The 21,593-nt window shown below is 45.9% G+C and overlaps 1 protein-coding gene across 1 annotated transcript; it reads left to right on the top strand.

Annotated features, from left to right (window-relative positions):
* Positions 1–2,209: 2,209 nt before the first annotated feature.
* LOC310819530 (alpha-2,8-sialyltransferase 8F-like) lies at positions 2,210–19,017 on the top strand (the record flags this gene model as incomplete). The annotated part of the gene is made up of 7 exons (XM_083690832.1): positions 2,210–2,304; positions 3,725–3,811; positions 4,095–4,239; positions 4,338–4,450; positions 4,883–4,969; positions 18,464–18,746; positions 18,838–19,017. 7 exons carry the CDS (start codon positions 2,210–2,212, stop codon positions 19,015–19,017), a joined length of 990 nt encoding a protein of 329 aa, XP_083546958.1.
* Between the last annotated feature and the right edge of the window lie 2,576 nt (positions 19,018–21,593).

The raw sequence follows: 21,593 nt of genomic DNA, 5'->3' as shown, positions 1-21,593 counted from the left end.
CGAGTTCGATACCCGCTTAAGGCAAGCTGCTCTACCCCGCCGTTCGCTACAGTATCTTTGCTTTGATGAAATTCTTTGATGCACACACACACTAAGACTGAATATCATGTTCTATTTACAAATAAAGATTGATGAATGTGTGTATTGTGTTATTGAGGAGAGAGTGCTGGGGAAAATATGGCATAGGTTGGGTGTGTTTGTGTAACTTTGGCAGGGGGTGATTATGTGGGATGGGGAACACTCAAAGATTACAAGAAGAACACTCAGAGAATACAAACGCAATACCAACAACTCAACAGCAACAACGCACCTACTACGACAATCCACAAATTGTGCATTGTTTAGAGCGGTTATAAAGTGTTGAGGCACTCAAATTCAAAACTGTCGCAACCTATCACCTGTCAGAATCGAGACGAGGCAGTGCCAGTGAATCACCTGATTGGACCGCGAACCAGTCAGGTGATTCATTCAGGCAACGAAGCAGTTGCTGCTTCGGACGTCATATGTCACGTGAGTTTTTTCGCACCAAAGCAAGCTTTGAAGCAGTGCTTCGATAAAATTGTTGGTCAGTGTTTGAAGCACGTATCAAAGCTTCAGTGTCAAACTGCCATCACTATTCTGTCCTACCATTGTGTCCGCTGCCACACCTGTAGTTAGCCCCAGGGGAGGGCGAGTTAGGCAGGTAAGACGCCCATGGGCTTACACTTCCATCACGCAGGTTGGTTTTGTTATATACATTAGGTTAGTTTCCCCAGGCGGGCGCCACCTCTTGTATTTTGGGTCTAGGGTAGGCGGGCAAGATTTAGTTAGTTAGTTAGGGTTAGGAGAGAGAGAGAGAGAGAGAGAGAGAGAGAGAGAGAGAGAGAGAGAGAGAGAGAGAGAGAGAGAGAGAGAGAGAGAGAGAGAGAGAGAGAGAGAGAGAGAGAGAGAGAGAGAGAGAGAGAGAGAGAGAGAGAGAGAGAGAGAGAGAGAGAGAGAGAGAGAGAGAGAGAGAAAATAATAATAATAATAATAAACTTGCGTCACGGGTCAGTTTAGTTACTGGAACGGTATGAACGTGTATGAAATGTTGACATGGAACAGTTCCACTCCAGGGATTAGTCAGGCCTATATTAACAAAAGGAAACTTGTTATGTGTGTGTTAAAAAAAGAAACAATGGAAATAGATTGGTGCTTCAGCAGGAGACTGCATCAAAGGTAGGAGTCATGGGAACTGATAGCCAGCAATCCTCATCCTGCATCTGTGCAGCTGGTTATCCGGCTAACGTTAGCCAGGTATAAAGCTAGCAGGCATATTGTTCACATGGAGCTAGAGGTAATGTGATAGCTAGCATACTTGCTAACTGTTCTAGGTGATTCATATGCAGAAGTCATATTAAGTCATAGTGGTTCTGTCACGTTACGTTCATGCTGAATATTCAGTGAACACATGAATTATATAAGCACTGAGTGAGAAGTCCACTAGAGGGTGTGAAAACAATGAGTACAATGGATTAGCAACTGCGGAAACAGGACAGAGTAATTGACACAGTTGTAAACAGCCAGGACAGAGAACTTGTGCAAACAGCCTGGGCCAATTGATCTTTCATCAGACTGACCGACGCTAGGTCAGGTAGGAGCTCCCTGGATGACGAAATGTAGTTCTTGAATGTTATTGGTGTATGTAGACAGGAACTAGAAGTTTGTTGAATGAAGAGTGTTGACCTATGTGATGGCTATAAAAAGACAGGTAACAAAAGTGGAAGGGGATCAACTTTGCAAATCTGACACGGCTTTGTTCTCTGTGAATAAAGTCTTTGGATGAATCAACAGCTCTTGTTAACGGTATGTTATTTGAAAATACCATTATTTAAATTCTACGACAGTATTACCTGCAGCAGGTTGTTTGTGTGTGTTTGTGCTACCTGTAGCAGGTTGTGCAGGTGTGTGTGTGTGTGTGTGTACAGTAAGGGCGTGTGTACTTGCGTCTGTGTAAACAATGGGCATACATATCAAGTAGCACTCCTACTTGATATGTATGCCCATTGTTACACACACACACACACACACACACGCGCACACACACACACACACACACACACACACACACACACACACACACACACACACACACACACACACACACACACATACTAGTGTCATCCTTGTCACCCCACACAAACTGCCACATCTCTCTACTCTGGTCCAGTGTCTCGCTGCATGAGGGAGCATGGGTCTGAATCCCAGACTCAGATTGATGGTCCTGGCTGTTCCTGTTCTGGTGCACGCTCTCCTACTCTACTCCTGGATGCTGAGGGACGCAGGGTGAGCACACACACACACACACACACAGTGGGGAGAGAGATATAATTCTCAACATTGCTCAATATTTTAATAGCTGAGTGAGCCCCTCATCAGGGCCTTAGTTTACTGGATTTATTGGTTTACAACAGCTAACACTGTACTGTGCCTGCCTGTCTGTCTGTCTGCCTGCCTGCCTATCTGTCTGTCTGCCTGCCTGCCTGCCTGCCTGCCTGCCTGCCTGCCTGTCTGTCTGTCTGTCTATCTATCTGCCTGCCTGCCTGCCTGTGCATGTGTGTGTGTGTGAGTGTGTGTGTGTGTGTCTGTAACAGTATCTTTAACTGTTGGCAGGAGTCGCAGGTTCAACAGTTACGCTTCCCATCGATGTGTCTTACTGAGACACATGTTCCTCTCTGTGACATCAGCCCAGACGTGAGTGACTCTCAATGTTGTTAATCCTTTAACATCTGAGGGTGCATATAGTCGACAATGTTTTTAACTGCCAAAGAATTCCGGAACACCATCTAGATTGCCAAGTGTTTTATGTGGTATTTACCTATAAACAATACTTTGATTGGCTCCAAAATTAAATTTGGTTAATAAAGTCACCCTTGGCACTCTAGAATGTTGACATTTTGGGGACTTTATTCACCCTTGGCACTGAATGAGTTAAACACCGGGTAAAATGTCTGTACGTGATCAATTCACAAAATGACTGTCTACTAATGTCTAGTGGTAACGACTAACTACTGTCTTCAACAAGAGATCCTAATAAACACTTAGCACCTTCTGCTGACCGATTGTTGTAATTACACCAGCATAAGTTTTCTCTGATAAATGGCGGAAATGACAAGTCTGTAAACACACTCTGCTCCTCTGAAAGAGTCTCGTACGCAGAGTTGGTGTCCAGAGATGCCCGAGTACATCTTCTGAGAAAATGTTTTATTTTTGGAAAAGGTATCGTCACTTAAAATGCTAATGTTATGCATATATGCAACCTATGGCATTAAGGACTGTAACAAACATTTATGCTTTGCATGTTAAATGATATTTGTGTGGCTCAAAGCTGAATGAAAACGTATAAGTCTGGATCTCTTTATCACACATATATGAGAGTGTTAACTGCCTATATTTGTATGAAATCCAGAAATGTGTTGTTTGGGGTCTCCTTGGACAGTCATAATCACTGCTTAATGTTCATGCAAGGAAAACTGGGTCCGGGTATCTAAGGGTCAAAGTTCAAAACCTGTTTTAAACAAACAGATACCCAACTCTCTCCCTCTCACCTCTCTCTCTACCTCTCCCCCCTCCCTCTCTCTAAAATTCCACCCTCTCTCCCCCCCTCCCCTCTCCCCCCCCACCCGCTCTCTCTCCCCCTCCCTCTCTCCCCTCCCCCTTCTCTCTCCCCTCCCCCCTTCTCCCCCTCCCCCTCACTTTCTCTCAGGATGAAGCAACAGTCTCTTATAAAGGAGGTGAGAGAGTTGATGAACTGCCCTCACAAACTCAACATCACCCAGAGAGAGCAATACAGGTAATGTCTGATCAGGGTTCTACAGGTAATGTCTAATCACAGTTGTCAGGGCTTTACAGGTAATGTCTGATCACAGCTGTAGGGATCTACAGGTAATGTCTGATCAGTCTTTACCCTATCCCTCCTTTCCTAAATCTCTCTCCCTCCCTCCCTCTCCCCCTCCATCGCTCCCTCCCTCCCTCTATCCCTCTCCCTCCGTCCCTCGCTCCCTCCCCCTCTCCCTCCTTCTCTCCCTCCATCCCTCTCTCCCTCCATCTCTCTCCCTCCTCCCTCTCTCCTGTAGGGTGAGACTGCGATTCTGCTGTAATGCCACCGGAGGTCTGATTCTGACCCAACAGAACACTCAACTGGGCCAGAAGATCAAATATGAGAGCAACCAAAAGATTACTAAAACTGTGGACAAGGATCTCTTCAACATGCTACCACAGGTCTGTGTGTGTGTTTACCCTGGAGTATAGAGTGTTTGTTTTCGTCACTGTGCTGTGGTATGATGTGTGTGTGTGTGTGTGTGTGTGTGTGTGTGTAGAGTCTTCCCTGGGGTACAGAGGTGTTGGGTCGCTGTGCTGTAGTTGGAAACGGAGGCATCCTACAGAACAGCAGCTGTGGAGCTGAGATCGACAACGCTGACTTCATCATTAGGTAGATTCAAGATTCAAAGTGTTTATTATCAAATGCACAGTAGAAAACATGTTTCCCTGTACAATGAAATTCTTGCTTTGCTGTCCGCAGAATGCCAACCAATGTACAATACAAAAAAATATACAATATATACTAAACAAAATGTACAAGATAACAACATTTAAGGCAGCATGTGATAATAAAAAAGCAACAATAATAATAATAAAACAGTGCAAATGTAAACAGTGCAATTATGCATGTGCAAACTGAAAATTTGACAGTCGGGTTCAGTATGAGGTAGGACAGTTATTTGAGGTAGTCCATGATTATAATCTCCTATGCGTTGTTTAGGAGCCTGATGGCAGTGGGAAAGAAGGAGTTCTATCATCATCATCATCATCATCATCATCATTGAGTGTAATATTACATGCCAATGCCCAATCTCCTCTGCAGGTTTAACCTGGGTCCAGTCAGTAACCATGGCGATGTGGGTAACAGAACCAGCCTGATGACTATCAACCCCACCCAAATCAGAGTGGGGTAGGAGAGAGTTCTACCACACACACACACACGCACACACCCACACCACACCCACGCACACGCACACGCACACGCACACACACACACACACACACACACACACACACACACACACACACATACACCCACACCACACACATACATACACACACACGCACACCCACACGCACACACAATTAATCAATCACATTTATTTGTATATTACTTTTACAAAGACAAATGTCAAAAACAATACGAAACAATATAAATAATAAATCCAATACAAACAATAAGATCTAACACCAAACCATAGACCTCCAAAAAGCAAACCAAGAAAAAAACTCCCCAGAGGGTCCACCGGCGCAGGGCACCCCCCGCTCACAGACAATGACTTTAACCAGACCCGGATAACGCCGGTGCAACCACCACCACCCCCAATCCATGTAGCCCATGCCACACGCCTGCATGGGGACAAATGCAGCAGCAGCCCTGGCTGGCCCAAAATCCCAACCCACCAGCGCCTGCTCACCCCTGAGACGAATTGCGTCTTCTTATCAGGACAAATAGAGACTTTTCCCTCTCTTCTGTTTTGTGTTTCACTGAATCGTGGCTGATGGAATCGACACCGGACTCTGCTGTACATGTGCCCGGCTTTCAGCTGTTACGGGCAGTTCGCGACCCGATTTCTACATGCGAGGCGAAAGGAGGTGTGATCTGTTTCTATATAAATCAACGCTGATGCAACGACGTTAAAGTGATTTTGCAAACTTATTCTCCTGACCTGGAATCATTTTTCATCACCTGCAGACCGTTTTACTCTCCACGTGAATTCACTTCTTTTTTATTGGCTGGAGTTTACATCCCCCCGCAAGCTGATGTGAAAGTGGCTCAACGTCAACTCGCCGACCAAATATTAGGAGTGGAGAGAAGGAGAGTGAACACGTATTCCCCAGTTATTGTCCCTGGGGACTTTAACAAGGGTAACTCACAAACTCCCTAAATATAGTGTGTGTATATATATATATAGTTAAATATATGTAGTTAATCAAATGCCCGACCAGGGAGGAGAAGATTTTGGATCACTGTTACAGCACCATCAGCAGAGCTTATCACGCAGTTCCCCACACGGCTCTGGGACTATCTGACCACACTCTCATTCATCTGATCCCGGCATACAGGCAGAAACTAAAACTTCCTAAACCTGCTGTGCGGACATCTAAGCATTGGAGCAGCAGAGAAGCAATGGAGGAGCTTGCGTGACTGCCTTGACACCACAGACTGGGACATTTTTAGGACTGCTTCCAACAGCCTGGACGAATACACAGAGTCTGTGACATCATATACATTTACATTACATTTATGGCATTTAGCAGACCCCTTTATCCAAAGCGACTTACAACAAATACATTTGTTTAAGTAAGTGAATCATCTATCCAACAGTCATCATAAGACAAAGTAATCAATGCTCACACCAGGGGCCATCTGAAGCCAATTATTATTTTTCTTTTAAATTATTTATTAACAGGAGAGAACTTGTACAGGGGTGAAGTAGGGGTGAAGAGGTCTTAGGAAGGACTGTTAAGATGTAACCTGAAGAGATGGGTTTTCAATCTACGGCGGAAGATCGGTAGTGACTCTGCAGTTCTAACAGTGGGGGGAAGCTCATTCCACCAGCGGGGCGCCAGGACAGTGAAAAGCCGTGACCGAGTGGCGCGGCCGCTGTATCCACGTAGAGGTGGTGGTGCCAGGCGGGCAGCCGAGATGGAAGAGCGGAGTGATCGTGCAGGGGTTTGGGGGCTAACCATTGCTTGCAAGTAGGAAGGGGCTGTTCTCTCGCCCGGTAGGCGAGCACCAGGGTCTTGAATTTGATGCGAGCTGCTACCGGGAGCCAGTGGAGGGGCGTGACATGGGAGAATTTGGGGAGGTTGAACACCAGACGAGCGGCAGCGTTCTGGATGAGCTGCAGAGGTCTGATGGCAGAGGCGGGGAGTCTGGTTAAGAGTGCGTTGCAGTAGTCAAGGCGGGAGATTACAAGTGTTTGGACCAAAAGTTGTGCTGCTTCTCTGGCCAAAACTTCTCTGGCCAAAAGTTGTGCTGCTTCTCACTACATCATACATCAGCTTCTGTGAGGACAGATGTATTCCAACACGCACCAGGGTGAGTTACAATGATGACAGGTTCACAGCAAGACTCAAACAGCTTTGTTTGGAGAAGGAGAGGGCTTTCAGGAGTGGAGGAAAGGTTTAGACTGGCTAAGTACACATTTGGCAAGGAGATTAAGGTGGCCAGACGACAGTACTCAAAGAGGCTAGAACAACAGTTTGCAGCCAACGACTCCTCGTCAGTCTGGAAAGGCCTTCGAGTGATCACAGACTGCAAAACCAAATCTCCATCATCGTCCATTCAAATTGTCAATATTCCAAGGGGAATATAGTCCTTGTATGGCCAGGGTTTCGTCCTTTTTGATGAATGTAGCATGTTTCTCCCAAGTAGGTGTAGCTGTTAGCGCTTGCTAGTCCTGGCTGGGAGTCTAGACGATCTCGTCATCATCGGATGAGGGGGCAGAATACTCACTGCTGCCTCCCCAGTTTAGAACAGGATATAGGTCTAGGTGGCCTCCCATTCTGTTGAGTGCCATCGGAGCTATCCCTCTTGTTACACTCATCTGCTTACTTGTGCCCTGTATAAAGAAGGATCTCAAAACAGGCATTATACAATAAAATAACAGTCCTAACACTACAATCACTATCACAACCATTATTCCCATTTTCGCCAACATTCCTCCCCATGATCCTAGGATGTTGTCAAACCAGTCTAATTTCCCAAAGTCTGTGCCCTCATTTCCTCTGTGCGATCTCACCCATTCCTTCGTCTTCTTCTCTGGTTTGCCTGAGTTCTTGCCTCGGGACCCTGGTGCAGTGGTTCAAGTGGTACCAGGTTAAACTCCCTCTGACTTGTATTGCAGTGGGGGTGGCTCGCACTACCTCGTACGGTCCCTCTCTCCTTGGCTCGTTCCACTTCCTTCTGAAGACTTTGATGTACACCTGGTCTCCTGGAGTTATCGGATTGGGCAGGGGTGTCTCCGGCTCCGGCTGCTTGTCTTTTTCCTGTGAATATATAACTTTATGTTTCTCAGTTAGTTGTTTCATATATTGTTTCAATTCCATCTGGAGTTGTTCAAGTGGTGGTCCTTTGTAAGGTCCTCTTATTGTTGGCACTGGCATGAGTCGACCTGTAAGCCTTTCATGCAGTGTTAAATGCGTGTTTCACAGTTTTCTGAATAAATGCTGCACCATTATCTGAGCTGATCTCATTAGGTATTCCAAATCTGGGTATTACTTCTCTTGTTAGAAATTTAACCACTGTTCCTGCCCCTAATTCTGCTGATGGCGTTGCTTCTACCCATCTGCTGAATCTATCTATGACAACAAGCATGTATCTTTTCCCATTGACCTTTTTTATCATGTCTACATAGTCCATTACCAAATGTTTAAATGGTCCGTCTGGAACCGGTGTGTGTCCTAAAGGTGTTTTGATTCCCTTTCTTACATTGTTTTGTGCGCCTATTGTGCATTCTGCCAATGCATTTTCTACCATTGCCTGTAAATAGGGTGACCAATACCATTGGATTTTTATCTTTCTCACAACTTCCCCCCTTGCGCAATGGTCAAAACCATGCGCATCAGTGATCAAAATCCCCAGTAGCACCGTGGGTGCCACTATAGTACCCACAATCCTGTGGAGTCTACCTTCACCCCCCTTTGGAGCCACATGGATTGCTCAAACGGCCCTACAATCTGTTGCATGCGTATTATATCCTCTAGCTGCGTTATTGGTTCTATTAATTGATTATCTGACTTTTCTTTCATCTGAACCTGTTGTTTAACCAATATGGCTACTTCCTGTGGTATACCATTCATAGGGGTGGCACATAATGTTTTACCAAAGGGTTACTTGTTTCTTTCCAATCACTTTTTAATGCGGTTCTCATCATTGGTCCCAAGTCTCTTGCTCTATACCCTTTATTTACCATTAATGACACATGAGGAGCAGCATTAGGTATATTATACCATTTTTGTATGAATTCTGATTCATCTATTTGCATAGCTGCTCCCTGTTTTCCCACTACAATATATTGTGACATTAATGGGACAACCAGATTTTTGGTTCGCTCCTGCCAAATTTGTTCTTGGCAGGAGTTGCAATTTGGGTCAAACTGCACAGTGCAGTGGTAGTCAAATCGTGGTCTCCTTGCGTCTGGCAATTGGGCTTCAATATATTTTCTCCATTTCAACCAAGTTTGCTCTATTTCATGATTTATTTCCCCTAACCAGTAAACATTTGCGCTTGCAGTTATTGGTATTTCTTGTGTCTTTATTGCCATATTATCTACATATACACCTTCTGGGGAACACCATATTTTCATCCCCAGCATGCATAATGCATCCCTCCCCAAGAGATTCACCGGTGTCTGGTCAGAGATCAGTATAGGCAGGGTTGTGGCTCTGTCTCCTATCTTCAGACTTACTGGAGTTGTCATTGGAATTAGCTGCGCTTGTCCCGAGAATCCTACTGTTTTAAAAATTTTTCCTGACCTGGGGAGGTGAGAGGCATAATTTAGACCTACACAAGTGTAGGTAGCTCCTGTATCTATCATCATGGGTATGTCTCTATCTTCTATTTGAACCTGCAGCATTGGTTCTTGATCAGCTTCTGTAGTTAACACTGGAAGCTGACCCTCCCTTTTCGGATTCTCTGGGCATCCCTAGTAACCATAATTTAGTCCACTATATGGATTGGCTGGTCCTTGTGGAGGCCTCTGCTTTAGCTGGCTATAGCCCTGTTGACTATTCTCCCTCGGCTGCCATGGATTAATTGTACAATGCGTTCGGTTGTGTCCTGCTTGGTGACATCCCCAGCACACACCGGGTGGACCTAGTGGGTTTGTTCTTTGGAACCTTCCTTGGGGTCTCTGTCTGCCCGTCCATGGCTGAAACCTCTGGGGCTGCTGGGTATATACCTGAACTACAGGTACGGTGGGTTGCTCTTTTCCCTGAGGTCTCAGCACTGGAAGTGGTTCTGGTGTAACTCTGTATGGAACTGGTTTCCCGGTTTCGGCGCCCATTACGCCTTGTACCTTCTTTTTGTTTCGTTCTGTGAGTTCCCCCAGCTGGAGCTGTGTTAACTTTCTCTGGTTCTCCTTTTCTTGCTCCTTTAGCCTTGATTCATCTTTCCGGTATTTTTCCACCGCATGGACCAGATGATCACAGAATTCCTTGTGTGTTTTTGACGTGAGTCCCACCACATCCTCTAACCTGCTTTTCACCAGAGGGGTCATGGCCTGCAATGGTATCACTGCAGTTCTGAACAGAGTTGTCATCAGTGGGTCTCCCTCTGGGTCTACTTCAGTCTCTAGTTTCCACTTCTTCAGTTGCTGGTGCAGGTATGTGGCAGGATTCTCAGTCTCTCCCAGTGGGTCTCCCTTCAGGGTCTTAATATCCAGCCTTTATGGATATTCTTCTCTCAGGGTTGTCCACATCTCATTTCTGGTCTGATCAAATGACATCCCATCGGCTCTGGTATTGCCCTTTGCTCCTCCCAGTCCACAGCTTATGAGAATGTCTTCCATCTTTGCCACCTCCAGTACCTTGGCCAACAGGGCTTTGAGGTCTCCCACCGCCAGCAGTTTCCCTGCAGTCTCTTCCTCAAAGCTCCGAATCCCTTTACCTGCTCCATCATGTATGTTAGGTAATCTGCTAACTATTCCCTGCATGCCCTGCATACCCCAGGGCACATAGTGTCCTTGATTTCCTTTTATCAGGATGGGGCACTGATATCTATCTGGGCGACCTATCTTTCCCCTATCCCTCAACTCTCGTTCAGTAGTTCTGTATTTTTCCTCATTCAGTCTTCTTCTAGTATTTTCTTCACAGTCACTAATTATTTCATCTATTGTTTGTGCTTGGCCTATCTCCCTCTGGCTCATCCAAGATTTCCTCTCCTCCTTCACCAGACCTCGGGTCATCTCTTGGCTCATCTCTGGATCCCCAGGCGGTTGCCCCCTCATCTCTGGGTGTGCTGTATAGCTGTTGCTCTTTTCTGCGTTTGCTTGGTTCCTTCCCTTTTCCTCTCTCTCCTTTTACTCCGGCTTCCAATGGTTTAGTCCTCTTTTCTTGTCTTGACTCTGACCTCCACACGCCTTTGTCTACCTGGTAGAGGGAGCTACAGGACCGTGGCCGGGGTTTACGAAAACGAGGCTTCGTTGCGCACCTGTTGCGAATGAAGCCTCGTTGACGAAAGGGTTTAAGATGTGTGTGCCTCTGCTTTGGAAGAGGAAGGCTGGAAAGCCAATGACTGGAAAGTCGACGGAACAAACAAATAAACGGGACCATTCCCTTATCCTAACACTGCATCTGCCTCTGTGTACAATGGATTCCATTACATTGGCGCCCAACGTGGGGCACAGAGAGACGGTAGAAAATGGAGGCGTTAAGCGCGGCCATCGGAGGGATGGCCATCATACTTGAACAGCAGGCCCACCTCCAGCAGGAGCAGCAGTCCGCGATTGGAGAGATGGCGACGGCGAGGGCTGAGGACCGTGCCCTCCTCCGGGAGCTCGTCGGGGCCATTAAGGCGGGGCCGGCGCCCGGGTCGGCACAAGGTCCCCCCAAGGTCCACCTCCAGAAAATGGGGGACCTGGACGACCCGGAGGCGTTCCTGGCGGTGTTTGAGGGAACGGCGAGGATCTCGGGGTGGCCGGACGGCGAGTGGGCATACCATCTGCTGCCCCTCCTGTCAGGGGAGGCGCAGCTCGCTGCCCACAGCCTGCCAGCAGCCGCCCAACGGGATTATCCCTCCCTAGCCCGGGCAATTTGAGACCGCCTGGGCCTCACGCCGGAAGAACACCGTCGCCGGTTCCGGGCCCTGACGATGGAGGAGGGGAGCCGGCCCTTTGCTTACGCCCAGCGGCTGCGGGACAGCACGTGGCGGTGGCTGGACCCGAGGAACAGCTCGGCGGAGGAAGTCGGGGACTGGGTCGTGATGGAACAGTTCCTCACGGGGATCCCGGCCCGAACCGCCGTTTGGGTCCAGTACCACCGGCCCCAGGATCTCGCGGCCACCGTTACCTTGGCGGAGGACCATCTCTCCCTCCCGCCGCGGGAGCCCCGGTGACCAACCCCAGGGGGCGGGGGGCCGGCGCCCGGAAGGAGCCGTGGCGCCGGACGAGGAGGGGCCGACCTGGGCCACGTCCAGGCGGATTGCCAGTGATGGAGGTGGGGCAGGTCGTCCGCATCGGCAACATACCGGGCCCTCCCCCCGGACCAGGACAGGCGTATTGTGTTCCGGTAAGGATACAACACGATACGCACCAGGCGTTCTTGGATTCGGGCTGCATGCAGTCCATGATCCAGGAGCGCCTGGTTCTTGTCCCTCTCTTCAATTAAGAATCACTTTCACTCAGTATATACTTATACAATAAAATGTTTTTATTTTATCTTATTTATTTATTTATTTATTTATTTATTTATTTATTTATTTATTTATTTATTTATTCATTCATTCATTCTAAACCTGACTGTTGTAAAGTCTAACGCAGCTCAACCCACTCAGTTGGTTCCCTCCCCCTTTTACAACAATACCGCCCAACTCGAATGACGTTTCAAGATGGCGGTCTTCCCGTTTTTTCTTCAACGTCTCTCCACTTATCTCAACCTTCTCTTACAATTCTTACTCCGACTCCCCAAAGGGTTGTCTCTATTCCTACTTTTGAGTATTTCGTTTTTACAAGAAGTATCTTACGTTTCCTTTAAGAGGCACCGATGGCTTTCTTCCAATTCCGTATACATAGATATACTACAGTCATGAGAAAAAGTTAGGACACCCCCCAAAATATTAAGTTATTCTCTTAAAAATATGGACATATCAATATGTTATCTTCTTTCTAACAATGTCTATAGATAAAGGGGATGTAATTGAACAAAAAACTATGAAAATGTAACTTTGTAATCATTTATTTAACGAAAAATTTACAATAATGCCAATTCCTACTGAGGAAAAAGTTAGGACACCCTATGCCCTAATAGCTAGTATTGCCCCCCTTGGCTGAAATAACCTCAATTAGACGTTTCTTATAACTGTCATACAGGTCTCTGACATCAATTGGGAGAAAGTTTTTCCCACTCCTCCTTGCAGAATTCTTTCAGCTGTGTGATGTTCGAGGGGTGTCTTGCATGCACAGCCAGTTTCAAATCAATCCACAGCATCTCAATAAGATTAAGATCCGGGCTTTGACTTGACCATTCCAGAACTCTCAATTTATTTTTCTTGAGTCATTCCTTGGTAGATTTACTGGAATGTTTTGGGTCATTGTCATGTTGCATGGTCCACATCTGCTTCAGCTTCAACTTTCGAACAGATGGTCTCACATTTTCCTCAAGCACCCTCTGATACAATACAAAATTCATAGTGGATTCTATGATGGTGAGCTGACCAGGCCCTGCTGCAGAAAAGCAGCCCCAAACCATGACATTTCCACCCCCATGCTTCACAGTTGGTATGAGGTTCTTGTTCTCAAATGCTGTCTTGGTTTTGCGCCAAACATGTCTACTCTTACTGTGCCCAAATAGTTCAACTTTGGATTCATCTGTCCAAAGCACATTGTTCCAGAAGTTCTGGTCTTTCTCTAGGTGTTCTCTGGCAAACTTTAGTCTTGCCCTGATGTTTTTTTTTGACAGCAGGGGTTTCCTCCTTGCACACCTCCCATGTAATGCAAACTTGTTCAGTCTCTTTCTTATGGTGGATGCATGTACTTTGGCATCAATTGTGGCAAGAGATACCTGTAGGTCTCGTGATGACATTCTGGGATTGTTGGAGACTTCTTTAAGCATCTTTCGGTCAGCTCTTAGGCTGAACTTGCTTGGGCGGCCTGACCTGGCCATGTTGGTGGTGGTTTTAAATGTTCTCCACTTGTAAATTATTTTCCGGACAGTGGAATGGCCAATTTCGAATAGTTTGGAGATCTTTTTATATCCCTTCCCAGACTCATATGCATCTACAATTTTTCTTCTGAAGGCCTCAGAGAGCTCTTTTGATCTCGCCATGGTGATGCAACTCACTTCAACAATCAAGAGCAAACCAAACTAAATATCTGAGGCTTAAATAGGACAGGCTCCTCCAAAATCCTCTGTAACGATGTTCTAATCATTTGCACCTGATGTGGTGCTCTTTATTATAATTTTAGGCATTTTAAGTGGAACTAAATGTGGGGGTGTCCTAACTTTTTCCTCACAAGAAGATTGCATTTCTATTAATTACATTTTACCAATCATTTTTTAAATAATTTGTTTCAGTTGTATTTGTTTAGTTATATTACCTCAATTTTTCAATATTGTTCAAATGAATATCAAATGTCCATATGTTTGAATATGTTGAAGAAGACAAAGGTTTTCATAGGGTGTCCTAATTTTTTCTCATGACTGTATATATCATACTATATTCTCATTATTCTGTACTCTGAGAGGCCTAAAAAGTTCACACATTGACCCGTTCTCTAAAAATGTATACTCTTTATTCTTCTATACCTAATCTCTATAATATATCTAATTGATTAGACTTTTGTCTTCTCACTTATGTTATATACTAACTGTAGTCCTCAATTCCCGACCAACAGTGTTATACAGAATATCTCTCTCAACACAACACAGCACAACAATGTATCACTCTCTCAACACAACACAGCGCCTTTTACAAACACTCACAACACAGCAACTTTTACAAGCGTTTCACAACACGACACAGCAATTTTTACAAATATTATCACAACACGACACAGCGATTTCTACACTAAAACTACAGGCGGCAGTTTTCTTTTATGACACAGCGCTAACAAGCGCTTCTGTTATCTACGTCCGCCTACTTAATACTTCTATCCAGCACTTCAACAATATATCCGATACACTTCCTCAACACGAACACAAAGTTTATTCACTGAACTTCAGTCAATATAACCAGCTTCTCATTAATACACTTCCTCAACATAATCAGAGCTAATTATATCATAACTACACACCTCTGCACAACGATGAAACACTGTATTTGATACACTTCCTCAACACAAATACAGAATTTAGTCACTTAGCTTCGGCCTATACTATCAACTTTCTGTCAATACACTTCCTCAACATGACAGTTAAACTTATTTACAGTTATTAACAGTTAGGGCATGCACATTTTCTGAAATCCCCAACAGCTCTAGTTCAAATCCTAAATTTGGTTTCTTTATTGGTAAGACTCATGCTAGTTTCCTACCGTTGAGTCCGGAGATCCAGAGTGATTTACACAAATTTTCAATACTAAAGCAGGAATTCTGCTTACCTTCTTTTGAGCTCATTAATTTGTATAAATCGTTCGGTTCCTTCCTCAACGATAGTTCATGATGCGAGCCTTATTTATCCAATCCTGTTTGTGACGCCAATAATGTCGTAGAATTTAAATAATAATATTTTGAAATAAAATACCGTTAACCGGAGCTGTTGATTCATTCAAAGACTTATATTCACAGAGAATACGAAGCCGTTCAAGTTTGCAAAATTGACCATGTTTTCACTTCCGTCACCTGTCTTTATAGACTTCACACAGGTCTACACCCTCCATTCAACGTACCTCTGTTCCAGTCTACTTACACCAATAACATTCAAGAATTACATTTTGTCATCAAGGTGGGCTACTCCCACCTGCCTGGCGCCATTTTGTGTACTTAAATCTTGATTGGCCCAGGCTGTTTTCAAAAGCCTTTTGTCCTGGCTGTTTACAACTTTGTTTATCACTAATTTATCCTGTCTTTTGATTACTCTATCCTGTTTCTGCAGCTTTGATCCTTTGTTTTCTTCACCTCTAGCCAACCCCTCACTCTGACTTTACCCCTCTTTTACTGCCTTCTCCAAATGTTCTAGGACCATCTGTTTTCCTGTGATCTCTTCTCTAGGTGTGGGATTGCTAAGCCCTATATTGTCTTTAAATTTACCATACTATCACACCTCTTCTTCCCAGCCTGGACAGACACTAACCTCTACAGCCCCCTCCCCCCCGTTGCACCTCTCTCCATCCAGGAGAGAGACGTCAACAAACTGTTAAAGAAACAAAACCCCCGCAAGGCAGATGGACCAGATGCTGTCTCCCCCTCCACACTGAAGCACTGTGCAGACCAGCTGTCTCCAGTGTTTACGACATCTTTAACACTTCACTGGTTGAATGCATGGTACCTGCCTGCTTCAAAACATCCACCATTATCCCAGTTCCCAAAAAGCAGAGGATCACAGGCTTTAATGACTACAGACCAGTCGCCCTGACCTCTGTGGTCATCCTCCAGCACCTAGACTCCCCGGGCACCTATGCCAGGATCCTGTTTGTGGACTTCAGCTCTGCATTAACACTATCGCCCCAGCTCTCCTCCAGGACAAGCTATTCCAGCTGAGCGTGCCTGAGCCCACCTGCAGATGGATCATTGACTTTCTGACAGACAGGAAGCAGTAGGGTTAGGGTTAGGTTCTGGTCAATCAAGACTAAAACCTTGCACCACCTGAACAGTTTCTTCCCCATGGCAGTGGGGCTCACAACCAAGCCCCCTGCCTCTCACTGACTCTGGGACTTCAACCCCCCCCCCCCCCGACCCTGTCACACAAACAATGCACTGTCAGTGTAATTTATAATTATTTGTACATGCCCCACAACCATTTCACAGCCTCTAGCCTTATTGCCATTTAGTCTCACACAGCCAACAAGATGTATTGTTCTGCTGCCTTTTTTTGTAAATTTGTTAATTAGTTATTGCTATTTTGTAAATTTCTTGTCACTATTTGCTATTTGTTTTTTATGCCCATGCACCAACCTCACCAAGTCAATTTCCTGTATGTGCAAATATACTTGGCCAAATAAAAGAATTCTGATTGTGATTCTGATTCTGAATTCTGATTCTGAAATCTGATCTTTGCCAAACATCTACGTGGAACATTGATTGACTGCTGTTACGGACTATTCCAACTACTTTCACTCACCCGACGTTCCTGAACTGCATCACGACTGAGTATCCACTCTCTGTTCCCTATCTGTCTACTGTGCTTGGACCTTGAATCTGGATTTCCTGGATTTATTCTATTGAACTGCTGTTCTACAATTTGAGCTGTCTGTGTGCCAAAGCTTGCTAGCTTCCTTGCTAGCTTGCTTGTTGGCTGTGCTACCTGAGGGATCTATTTTGCTGTGGAGCCAGCCTAACCTGCTGTTTGTACTACAGCGCCAGTGAAACAAGGCATGCCCCAGGGCTCCGTCCTTGGCCCGCGACTGTTCACCATCGACCTCCTCCCACTTGGCCAGATCATTCGGAAACACGGCTTCAATTTCCACACATACGCTGATGACACCCACCTCTACCTTCACACCAAATCCTCTGCTGCCCTTCCTCCCCCCTCCCTCCACCCTAACCTCCTGCCTCCATGAAATCAAAGAATGGATGACCACCAATCTTCTCAAACTCAACAGCAATAAAACGGAACTCATGGTTGTGGCACCCAAGACCCTCCTTCAAAAAATCAGCAACCTCATCCTCACCATCGACGGCTGCTCCATTTGTCCTTCCTTGGAGATAAGGAACCTGGGGGTCTTGCTGGACTCAACTCTTTCCTTTGAACCCCACATACGGTCAGTTACCAAATCTGCCTTCTTCCATCTCAAAACCATCTCCCGTCTTTGCCCTTCACTCTCTGATACCTCTGCTGAAACATTAATATACACATTTGTCACCTCCCGTCTGGATTATTGTAATGGAGTCCTTCTTGGTGTTTCCAGCAAGGCCCTGAATCGGCTACAATATGTCCTCACACGCACTGAACCCTGGCAGAATCTCTTTCAAGGTCCTTCTCCTCACCTTTAAGGCATTCCATGGCCTGGCTCCTGCCTACCTAACTGATCTACTCCACCCCTACACCCCTGCACGTGGTCTCCGATCCTCTGACACTGACCTCCTCGTCGTACCCCGCACCACACGACGTACACTTGGCGACCGAGCCTTTTCTGCTGCTGCACCCAAGCTGTGGAACACCCTTTCACCAGCCATCCGATGCTCTGATGCTTTCAATACATTCAAGACCAGGCTGAAGACCCATCTGTTCAGACTCGCCTTCCTACAGCACGGCATGGGTCCTGAGTAACACTATTCCCTGTAGCTGCCTGAGCTCTTCCACCATTTTTGTTTTTATTTATTTTTTTATCTTTTGTATTTCATTTATGTATTTACTTATTTATTTTTATACAGTGTCCTTGAGTCTGAGAAAGGCGCTTTTAAGTTGAATTCATTATTATTATTATTATTATTATTATTATTATTATTATTATTCTGTTTCAGAAACATAGTGAGAAATGTAGTCTTGCACCATCTACGGCACACACACACACACACACACACAGACACACACGCACGCATGAATACATAACTGGCTAACTTGTCATTATATGTCTCCATAGTTACCCTAACCTAAAGAAGAACCCACAGATGTTGGCCAATCGTGTGTCTGCATACGGCGACGCCCTCCTTCTCATGCCCCCCTTCGCTTACCCATTCTGCACTGAGCTCTCATTGGCTGTACACCGCGCCCTTCAGCCTCTGCGGCCCAATCAAAATGTAGTATTCTTCAACCCAGACTTCCTGTTGGACTTGGGGCGGAGCTGGAGGGGGAGGGGCCTCAAGGAGCCCCGCCTCTCCACTGGTCTGATGCTGGCTAGTGTGGCGATGGAACTCTGTGACCAGGTGTGTGTGTGTGTGTGTGTGTGTGTGTGAGAGAGACAGAGAGAGAGAGAGGTACAGCAAAGGCCCAGTGATTTGGTTTTCTCTCTGACAGGTGCACCTGTATGGCTTCTGGCCCTTCCCTATGGACCTATCAGAGAAGCCGCTGCCTCACCATTACTATGACAACGTGGAGCCGAGCCACGGAATGCACGCCATGCCTAAGGAATTCCTGCATCTTCTCCAACTCCACAGCAAGGGGGCGCTACAGCTACACCTGGGGCCCTGCCCCTAACCTCTAACCCCTAACCCCTAGACCCGACCACCTAACTCCTACACCTTAACCTCTAGACCCAAACCCCTAACCCCTTTAACCTCGGACCTAACCCTACACCATAACCCCCAACCTCTAACCCCTAACCTCTATCCCCTAGACCCTAACCCCTAAGCTCTAACCTCTAACCGCTAGACCTGAACCTCTAACCTCTAACACTAACCACTACACTCTAACCCCTAGACCCTCACCCCTAAACCCCAGACCCTTATCCCTAACCCCTACACCCTAACCCCTACACCCGAACCTCTAACTCCTAACCCCTAGACCCTAACCCCTAGACCCTAGACCCTCACCCCTAACCCCTAGACCCTTATCCCTACACCCTAACCCCTACACACGAACCTCTAACCCCTAACCCTAACCCCTAGACCTTAGACCCTCACCCCTAACCCCTAGAACCTAACCCATTTACATTTACTTGTTTAAATAAGTGAATCATCTATCCAACAGTCATCATAAGACAAAGTAATCAATGCTCACACCAGGGGCCATTGGCAGGGTGAGGGCCATTGGCAGTTGTAATGCCAGTTTTTTTATTTTATTAGCAGGAGAGAACTGGTACAGGGGGGTAGCAGGGGTGAAGAGGTCTCTGGGGTTGGGGTTAGGGTTAGTATAGGGGGGGGTAGTGAGGGTGAAGCGGTCTTTAGGAGGGACTGTTAAGATGTAGCCTGAAGAGATGGGTTTTCAATCTACGGCGGAAGATCGGAAGTGATTCTGCAGTCCTGACAGTAGTGGGAAGCTCATTCCACCAGCGGGGCGCCAGGACAGTGAAAAGCCGTGATCGAGTAGCGCGGCCACTGCATCCACGTAGAGGCGGCAGTGCCAGGCGGGCAGCCGAGGTGGACGAGCGGAGTGATCTTGCAGGGGTTTAAGGGCTAACCATTGCTTGCAAGTAGGGAGGGGCTGTTCCCTTTGCCGCCTGGTAGGCAAGCACCAGGGTCTTGAATTTGATGCGAGCTGCTACCGGGAGCCAGTGGAGGGTTCGGAGGAGGGGCGTGACATGGGAGAATTTGGGGAGATTGAACACCAGAGAGATTACAAGTGTTTGGACCAAAAGTTGTGCTGCTTTTCTGGTGAGGAATGGACGTATCCTTCTGATGTTGTAGAGGAAGAATCTACAGGAGCGTGGTGTCGCTGTGATGTTGTGAAGTGGTTGTGGTGGCTGTATGGGAGGAGGTCACAGTAGAGTTTTCTACTGTGATGGAGAAGTCTTGGAGAGGGCAGGCTTTCCCTGGGAGGAAGAGCAGCTCAGTCTTGTCAAGGTTGAGCTTGAGGTGTGTCGCCGAGGGCGAGATTAGTATGGCCTTTTCCCGGCCTAAACACCATTCCCAACGTTACTCAGTTAAGCACAGCAGGATTGGCCCGAGATTTGAGAGCAACCTTGGTGAATGACCATGACACTGCTAGAAACAGAAAAAGCTTAGCAGCTGGGGGCCCAACCTGACGAGGGACACCGCGGCTGCGGATGTTCCTGAAACACATTTTATCTTTGATCTATCCTTCAAATAGGTGCAACTGCATAACTGCTTATGAATGATAAGTTGATTAAAATAGGTGTAAACTGCATTACTGCTTATAAATGTTGATTCGAATGTGTGTAACTGATTAATGATAAGTTGATTCAAATGTGTGAAACTGATTAATGATAAGTTGATTCAAAGGAGTGTAACTGATTAATGATAAGTTGAGTCAAATATATATAATTGGTTAATGATAAATGAGTTCAAATATGTGCAAAAGGCAAAACTTAACAAAAGAAATTATAAAGGTAGTGTATGACTCCGGGTCAACATATCTGGTTGGACCTCGTAGTGATAACGGTTTAACTGATACTGAAGTAGGCAACCAAATGCATTAATGTTTAACTGTATAATTCTTACTCAGAAATGATTGCTGAAGTAGGCCACCATAATAATGTTTTACTGTATAATTCTTACTCAGGGATGATTACTGAAGTAGGCTAATCATGTGTGCTAATGATAATTGTATACCATATGTACTAAATGTTAACTTTGAGAAAGGCATAGATTAGTATGGGACAAAAATAGAGTAGGATTGCAGAAGTCCACAATAAGAAGTGGCCTTGAGTCCAGTTTGAGCAGGAGAGTGATAAGTATGTCTAGTAGTGTGCGAACTCAGGGTGATGTAATGAATTAGATCGAATTCTATGCCTGACGAAATGAATTAGATAAGAAAGGGTGGGGGTGAAGGAAAGCCCCATTGCAAATTATAAAAAGTGCTCCCTGGAGCAGTACAACGGTCATTCCCCGCTGCGGAGTTTTTCATACTCTAGCACCCGAGCAGGATCTCCTTGTCCGGAGCTCACACTCTGATTGAATTCTGACTGTCGGCCTCGCCACACTAGTACAACGGAGGACCTTGGCGGACCTTTGTTTATATAACAACAGCTCTGGCGGATGGAAGAACCAGCTATGCTCTGAGCAAGTGATACTGGGGCTTCTCTAAATTTCACAGGCAGAGTAGGGACAGACTGATAGGTTTTATTCTTTTATAATTTTTATAATTTTTTGAAT

This window comes from Argentina silus, assembly GCF_951799395.1.
Source record: "Argentina silus genome assembly, chromosome: 1".
In the NCBI taxonomy this organism is placed as follows: domain Eukaryota; kingdom Metazoa; phylum Chordata; class Actinopteri; order Argentiniformes; family Argentinidae; genus Argentina; species Argentina silus.
Note: the sequence above shows the minus strand (reverse complement) of the source record. Positions and strands in the feature narration are given on the sequence as shown.